The 8,454-nt window shown below is 49.3% G+C and overlaps 1 protein-coding gene and 1 non-coding gene across 2 annotated transcripts; both read right to left on the reverse strand.

Moving 5' to 3' along the window:
* Positions 1–298: 298 nt before the first annotated feature.
* On the reverse strand, positions 299–7,770 carry dkc1 (dyskeratosis congenita 1, dyskerin). Its single transcript, XM_061844682.1, has 16 exons — positions 7,731–7,770; positions 7,134–7,255; positions 5,779–5,825; positions 5,130–5,216; positions 4,735–4,826; positions 4,024–4,208; positions 3,812–3,876; positions 3,255–3,381; positions 3,058–3,188; positions 2,689–2,832; positions 2,490–2,610; positions 2,163–2,281; positions 1,688–1,791; positions 1,121–1,163; positions 878–1,021; positions 299–543 (listed from the first exon to the last, which is right to left on the reverse strand). Coding segments are annotated over exons 1-16 (1,602 nt in total). The 5' UTR covers positions 7,733–7,770; the 3' UTR covers positions 299–474.
* Positions 2,368–2,444, reverse strand: LOC133513852 (small nucleolar RNA SNORD83). Its single transcript, XR_009798636.1, has one exon. It is a non-coding gene; the product is annotated as a small nucleolar RNA SNORD83 (small nucleolar RNA).
* Positions 7,771–8,454: the final 684 nt, after the last annotated feature.

Consider the following 8,454-nt stretch of genomic DNA (forward strand, 5'->3'; position numbering starts at 1 on the left):
GATTCCGAAGTTTGCAAATCAATCACGTGCTTAGTTTTCATTTTTTTGGGTGCACTTCACTGGTGGATCCGCAATTTGCCACGTGGCAAGTTTTTTTTTTTTTTTTAATTCTGTTCACCTGTTGAAGGGAAAGGTCACGTGGGACCGCAATATTGAGGGCCACTGGAAGCACGTGACTCCAGTCGGCCTATAGGAACGAGAGCTGCGCTCTTAAAGGCGCAGCGACAGCGCAAAAGCGTCGACCGTCATTTGCGGTGGATTGAAATCATTTGCGGTGGATTGAAATCACTCGAGTCGCTTACAAGTTTTGGTTTTTGTTTTATTGACGTAAATGTTTGATACATGGCATCAACCCTTCATTTTAGAGTTTTCTAAAATGTGAAAATATTTTCTTTGAAACGCGTTATTTACAATTCAAACAGTAAAAAAAAAAGAAAAAAAAAAAGGCTATCAGTTCTGCAATGGTTGCGAGCGTCACTCCGAAGCGTCGTCGTCGTCGTCTTTGGCTTTCTTCTTCTTTTTCTTCTTTTTGCCACTTTCAAGCTGCAAACATGAAAAAAATAAATGTCAACTTTCTCAAGCTTTGTGGCCAAACTTGACAACAGAGCCGAAACGGACACAATATGAGCTTGAAAAGGACTCAAGCCCCCCCTAAACATTTGTTACAAATATTGGTTTCCCCCAAAATATGAATACAGTTTAAAAAAAAAAAAAAAAAAAAGTGTTTTGGCATACATTTCTCACTAAACTTGACATCTCTCTCCCAAGTCCCCCATTTCCCTCCAAGCAAAAGTCAACCATCCCAACATATTTTTCCACATCAATTTACATATTTCCTTGATGCGCCAGCCTCGCCCCAAAATGATTTGCAACCAACCTCTCCTTGCGTCTCTTCGGCCGCCGTCGCCTCTTCCGTCTTTGCGAGTTTCTTTTTCTTCTTCTTCTTCTCTTTGGGCGTTTCGGCGGCGGCCAGCGCGGAGGGCGTGGCGTCCCCCTCGCTGTCAGCCGCCTCCCTCTTCCTCTGCACCAAGAAGAAGGAAGGAAAAAAAAAAAAGGGTGAGCGAGGACGCCACCCGCAGGGCCGGAGGCTCAACGGAACGTCGGAAGGGAATTTAGTTACCTTGGCCGGCGTGGCGTTGGCTTCTGCCTCCTTGGCGGAGACGCTTTGGAGTCGGGGGGGGGGGGGGGGGGGAGAAGAAAAAAAAAATAAATGACAAGTGACAGCATCTAAAAAGCGTTCAAATGCCAGTTTCGTGATGACCTCCAAACATTCCACCATTAATGAAACCCTTGAAATCATTTTTAACCTAATTTCCACTCTTGGGATGAATGACATCACCAACTCAAAGGAAATTCTACTGAGGGAGTAAAAGGTTGCAGAAGTGTGCACACCCTCCAAATAAATGTGCTCACGTGTAGGCGGCCATTTCCAGCCATCCCAAATCTGGCAATTCAACAAAAGGTGCAATTTTAGAACCATTAAATCGGGATACGTCACAATGAGACTTGTTAGAAGGGCAACGACGCGGCCACGTTTTGTAACACCGAGCAGCGCCGGCCCGGCCGCGGGGGGCAGAACCGACAAGCTGCTGCGGAGTCTCGCTGTAGCAGAGCGACTCCCCGGAAGAGGACGGCGCACCTCGACCGCGGATAACTCTCTGCACCGCCAGAGGGCCTCGCCGCTCACCTGTAGTCCACGTAGTCCGCCTTCCAGGTGGCGGGGGTGCTCCCGTTGGGTTTTCCGTGCTTGTCCAGGAGTCCTTTCTGGATCATCATCTTCTTCTGACTCGCCTGATGGACAAAAACGACACTTTGTAGTCGGCGGTGGGAAAACGCTAACGCGCGGCCGGCCGGCCGAGATTTGCTGTCGGCATTTGGCTGCCACTTGAACGCCGCCGTGTCCTTTTCCCGTCATCCCCGTTCAGATGAGGCCCGCAAAATTTCACTTTGCAAATCAATCGGACTGACGTGAGCGCTTGAATAAATATGAAGCCGATAACTGCGTCCGAAAATCTAAATGCTGGACACCATTCACAAATATTTGTGGTGATTTTGCATGGCATCCTTTCCCAATTCCCGCGTTGCTTCTTCACCCCAAACGAGATCTGCGCTCAAGGCAGCCAAAAATGGTCCAATAGCGGAACGATTCAAACGGGCGGTACCTTGGGTCCGAGTCCCCACTTGCGAGGGTACGTGTCTCGCTCCATGATGACGCGTTTGATCTTGGCCACCACGCCGTGGTCGCACGTGGAGATGACCGCCGTCGTCATCAGGGCGACGGCTGACACACACAAACAAAGCCGTCACCGCAATCTGCTTTCGCGGCCAAGTACGTCAAAACTAAAAACAAAGTCCGCAGCGCGGGCGAGCCATCAGACAAGGGTGATAGATGGGAGGTCAGCACGGCCCGGAGGCTCCTGGATCTACACGAGTCATCATGTGGCCCGCGCCGCGCCGCGATTTGAGTCGCTTCTACGCGGCGGCGCCACCTGTGCAGATGGCTTCTCCCTTGGTGGTGATGACCACGATGTCCTGGTTGACTTCGATGCCGTCCTCGTAGCGCAGGACCCCCGGCAACATGATCTTGGCGCCGTAGCAGATGGCGTTGACCTGAAGAGCGGCGGGCGCAAGAGGTCAGCGCCGACGGTTGACCGCAACCAAAGGGGAGAGGGAGGGGGCGGCGCTCACCGCGCTGTCCTTCATCACCAAACGTTTGTGCGACACCAGCAGCTTCTCCAGAGGGAAGATGACGCGGCGCAGGTACGACTCGTCTTTGTTGTGATCAAACTGCCACTGCGCGTCCAGGATGTCGTGCATGGTCACCAGGTTGTCCTGAAGCGGGAGGGGGGGGGGGGGGGGGGGGGGGGGGGGGAGATAGAGACTCCTCACGTCGGACCAAAGGTGGAACTTTCACGGGCAGACGCGTTTGGTCGCTGTCGGCAGCGAGACCTTACGGATAAAATCTCAGCCGCGCTTTTGCTGTCCCAAAGTTCAATTGGCAGTGCGCCACCGCCAGTCGCACTGAACTCAACACTTTGGTGAGAGGTCGCCACCCACCTTTTCCCCCATGACCCCGGAACGGACCCTCCGGAGCTCCTGCATCTGGCCGCCGACCCCCAGCAGCAAGCCCAGGTGCACGCACAGGGTCCTGATGTAGGTGCCCGCCTCGCAGCTCACCCAGAAGATTCCTGAAAGACCCCCGACGTCAACTCCGGGCGAGCTTCCCCCCCCCCGCCGCGCCCGGTTGACCTTACCGAGCCTCCTCTCGGCGTCGTATTCCACCAATTTGCTCTCGTAGATGGTTCGCACGCGCAGCTGGCGCTTGACGGCGGCGATGAGCGGCGGGCGCTGGAACAGGGCGCCCGTCAGAGTCTCCAAGGCCTGGAAACGTGAAAAGGCTCCAACATTTTTGCCTCTCAGAGCGTCGCACATTTGCCCGGTCAAGGTCAGAACTGGGCGACATTTTTCGGGCTCCACTCTATTCAATAACTTCTTTCAAAATCAACTTCAGACTTTGCCACAAAGTGGGGGCAACTTTTTAATCCCTATATTGCGTACTTTTAGACACAACCTATTTCTATTTAAATAAATTTAAAAAAAAAAAAAAAAAAAAAAAAAAAAGCAATTTCCAGAAGGACAAGACAGAACCAAACACTTTCTGGGGACAAAAAAAAAAAAAAAAGTTAGAAATCAGATTTGTGGAAATTCAAATAAAAGCTTTTCGACTTTCTACTCCACGTCAAAGCCTAATGACAGGCGCCGGGCAGCAGAGCGCCACCCGGTGGCCATTAAGTAGCAAAGCACGACTTACTCTGGCTAGCACGTGCTCGCTTTCGATGGCGTTGTGCAGCCGAACGATCCCCACGTACTCTTTGCCTGCAACACACGGCAGAGCGGAGCGGGTGGGAGAGGCCGCTCAATTTTTTTTTTTTTTTTTGCATGGCCGGGCAGCTCTGCGGGGGTCCGATCCACCTGGATCAACCGCCCGCCCGCCGCCGCCGCCGACAGAAAAGCCCACTGTACCTGCGCTCTGCTGGGATTTGACCAATCGCGTGGCTCGGTCCACGCACACAATGAGACAGCCCGTGACTTTGGGGTCCAGGGTGCCGCTGTGGCCCGTCTTCTCCACGCGCAGAATGCGGCGGATCCACGCCACCACCTCGTGGGACGACGGGTTGGCCGGCTTGTCCAGGTTGATGAAGCCTGACCTGGGGGGGGGGGGGGGGCACACGCAGCTCGCGTTAAGACGGCTTTTCGCCTCTTTGAGCGCAAAATGGCCGCCAGGGACCAGGTTTTGATGAAAGATGATTTTTTTTGAGGGGGGGGGGGGCACGCAGCTCGCGTTAAGACGGCTTTTCGCCTCTTTTTTTTTATAATTATCAGTATACACGGTGCCGCAAAACTGCGCTCAGGCTGCAATTTCCATCTTTCAAGCGTACTCGCGCGCACACTTCAAAAGCAACAGTGGCTCCCGACCACCTTCTGATGCGCTGCGGGAAATGCTCAATTTTCATTGAATTGCTGAAAAATTCATTTACAACTTAATGCATCTGCTCATCAATGGCAGCGGCATATAAAAACCAAACAAATATGGACAGATTTGACTTTTTTGTGACACTTTTGTTCGCTGGTGTGCCTTCCAAATGAAAAGGTGAAGGTTGGGAATCGGCGCTCTAAAATGGCAACTTTTGGTCACCATGACGGCCATTCAGCCCCCCCCCCCCCCCGTCTTACCTGATGTAGTCCTGGAGGTCCCTCTTGAGCGGGTTGCTCCCGCTGGGCAGCGGCGTGTAGTGGGCCGTGCGCACGTTCAGCTTGTCGAAGTTCTACGGGAAACGCACATCATTACCTCGAGGACGCGGGCCAGCTGCGAGCCCTCCGTCGGTCGGCGCGATCAGCCCAATAAGTGAATCTTTGAGACGACCCGTCCGGGCCCCTGGCGCCGCGCCGCCATTGCCCGCGCCGCGGCAGAACGCCGAAACGCGCGCCATGGCGGCAGCGGAGATGCCCCGCCCCCAGTTTGGAAGCGGGGCGCGGGGCCGGGACGGACCGCCGCTCAGCGAATGGATAAACGGGTTCATCATGTCGCACCGTCCCGTCCCCCCCCGCAAAAGTAGCCACGTGCTCACCTTGAGGAGGAGGGGCCACTGCGACGTGTCCAACGTGGGCACTTTGCTTTCGGGTCGGATGAGGAAGTCGCCGCTCTGCTGGATCTCCTTCAGGAAGACGTTGGGGGGGCTCGTTAGTTCGGGGGCTCTTTCATACAACGGCGGCACAAAACTCCACCCGATTGCAATTCGTTACATTATTGAGAGGAAAGACGTCCTCAAATTTGTTGCGCTTCAAATGTTCCCCAAATATGTATCACTTTGGGGTGGGGGCAACTCATGTCACTTTGTCCTCAAGTCTGTGATTGGCTCTCGCATCCGCCAGCTCTAAAGTATCATTTTTACAGATATGACCTTGAAGCGCCACCTTGTGGTGTCATCTATTATTAGTTTGAGATACGCAAATCAAGGTATTCAGAAACTTGAACTAAAGCAAATTTAGCTTTCAAACGGAGATTGTTTTAATGGCACATTTGTCATTCAGCCAACCATGTTTCTAAACAAATTTGTCAAAGTGAATGATCAGTTTACTGTTTGTGTAAACAAAAAAAAAAAAAAAAAATTTTTTTTTCTCCAAGGAACCATCAAAAGTTCAATTTGTTACATTTTCAACAGCGTCACTTGGAATTCAAATCCTAAAAGCCGAAAGCAATCCTCCTTTCGCACTCACCCCAACATCCTCGGCCATTTTCTTGGCCTTCTTCTTCTTCGCCGAATCTGCAAAGTAAAGCCAATGAGATGCTTTGGGTGGGTGCATAATTGTGCACACCCTCGAAACACAACACGCTTGTTGATAATGAACCAATTGCACTGAAAGTCGACCAAAGTCAGCGCACAACTGCCACGGCCTCTGACCCACAAAAAGCTCTGATGTTCTAGGCAGCTTTTCCTGACATTTGTTGTTCTAGCTGAAGTCTGGAAGGTTTGAAGTAAACACGACATTCGAACGAGGGCGTGTAGCCACATTGGACCCTGCTACCTTCCTACACTTGCGGTGGCACAACTAAACTTTTATTACAGTCTAAAAGTCATACCCCGGCCCCCGCCCCCTCCCCACAACATTTAACTAAGAAAAGTTGCATTTCCTCCATTTTATGTACTGGTTTTCATGTGGGTTGCGGGATTCTTGACTGAATTCACGCATGCTTTTTATTTTATTTTATTTTTTTGGTGCGTGTGCCAAACATGAATATTTGCTAGCACGACCAAACAATTGCATTCCAGTGAAAAGTTTAACCTGGAAAAAAATGTTAACATTTCTGGTGCAATAAAAATGTAATTTGCTCTAAAAAGTCAACGTGTTCAATGGCAACAGACTATTTTATTCGACAATATTACTTTTGAATTGGCTGCAGACAATGAAACTGCATTCCGTGATGACGACCCCTGACAAAAGTATTACTGAGGTCAGAGTATACAATACTTGGCGCGTATAATTAATCATGCAACGCAAATATTGACCAGTTGTTTTAATGACTTTTGAGCACACGTGGCCGTCTGTGCGACACGTGCCGCAACCATGTGGCGGCTAACAGCATGCTAATATTAGCGTTAGCATAGCGCTAGAAGGCCCGCCACGCTGCTTAAACGCATAACATTAAAAATTCGACGACCAAGAAGAATAAGTGATTGTAACATTACTCGACGCAAAAGTGCTCATCGTCGGAAAAAAAATATGTTCTAATATTAAATGAAACTTTCACGCTTCTTACGTGTGTGTGTGTGTGTGACCCACACGTGGTGTCGCTAACGTACCATCAACGAACAACATTGGAACGCTTAAATGGCCACATCTAGACTATAAACTAACTATAAACGTTTTTAAGACATTTCATTTAATAAAGGTTTTAAAATGTTGTCAATGTTGCTCATTTGGGCGGTCTGTTGCATCATATGTCATCAAGACTCTACTTTATTCTCTTACAAAGGTCTTATTTCATGGGGGGGGGACATTTCCATCAAATTTAGCTTTGAATAGCCTTTTAAAAAAAAATGTGTTTGCAGGAGCCCAACTTTTTTACTCACCGTCGACGTCCGCCATCTTGTTCCGACTGGTTGCCCTGTCGCTTCTGTGGGTACGCCTCTTCCGCTTCCTCCTCCTCTTCTTCGTCTTCTTCTTCTTCGGACCAAAGCTGTTTTTCTGCCACCTGTGGACACACTTTGCAACTACAACATAGACTCTTCCCTTCCTCCTAACAAATTAAGAATCGATATTCATTTATAAATACATGTAAAAATGAACGAAAGACACTCTTCAACTAAATACATAAACTTGATGTCACTTTTGGTGATGGCGTCAATGTCCATCAATGTGTTTCCGACAACTACTTCATGAATATCAAATGATCCAACTTCCAAAACAAATTGACATGCATTTAAAATAGCCGCCACATCTTAATTAAGAATATTATTTTTTATTAGAGTGCTTTTAAAAAATAACAGAACTCCAGTTTTTACGCCGGATATCTACTTAGGAAATGACACTTGACCTTTAACTTTGAAGACATTTGCCAAGTTCCTTGAGTGAAATGTCCTGAAATATCGGCGCAGCACCCCCAGCGACAAATTTGGACATTTGCAGTTTTTTTTTTTTATTCACTTACTGTAAAAACGAGCGCTTACATTTGCGAAAAGCGGCTCGACGTGAATTTGAAGGATTCGAACGTCCCAACGTACCTGCCTGCACTTTTTATATCGGCAGAGGGCGCTACTAGTCCAGTATCCAATAGGGTTTGGGTCAGGATTGGAACAACCCAACTCAGCCAAACATCGCGTTTCCATAGCAACACGCGACCCGTCATAGTAGCGGTGGACCGACTGGCCACCAGTAGGTGCTGTTGCATCGTCACACTCAAATTTCCTGCTCTTCAGACCAAATGACGTCATTAGGTATTTGATCAGTTTTCGCATCAAATGTGTCCAGTTTCTAACAAGGTCAGGGTCACCCTAACCCAGCACGTTTCCATGGGAACCAAATCAGAATCATGACGTAGTTCCATCTCACTTCCCTGGACCATAAACAAAGCGGTGCAAAACAGTTGAACCGTGCTTTTATTTTGAAGGCCTGACATCTGACGGGGCCCGAACGTTGCCTAGCGGCCCGGGAGGCTTGTTCTTGCCTGCCATTGTTGATGAAAGGCTACATTGTGGAATTCGCTTCACCGTCCGTCGAAGCCTTTTCATGAAAACGCGACAGGAAGTCCAGTGGCGGTCACCGTTCCGCAAAGAAGTCTTGCGTACACCATTCCAAATGGTCAATAAACGGGACACTCGCAGCAGTGCCAATGGTGGATTTTGAAATAAAAAAAAAAATTGAAAAAAAAAAACACCTCAGAGAGAAGTCTGC

This window comes from Syngnathoides biaculeatus, chromosome 15, assembly GCF_019802595.1.
Source record: "Syngnathoides biaculeatus isolate LvHL_M chromosome 15, ASM1980259v1, whole genome shotgun sequence".
NCBI classification, from domain to species: domain Eukaryota; kingdom Metazoa; phylum Chordata; class Actinopteri; order Syngnathiformes; family Syngnathidae; genus Syngnathoides; species Syngnathoides biaculeatus.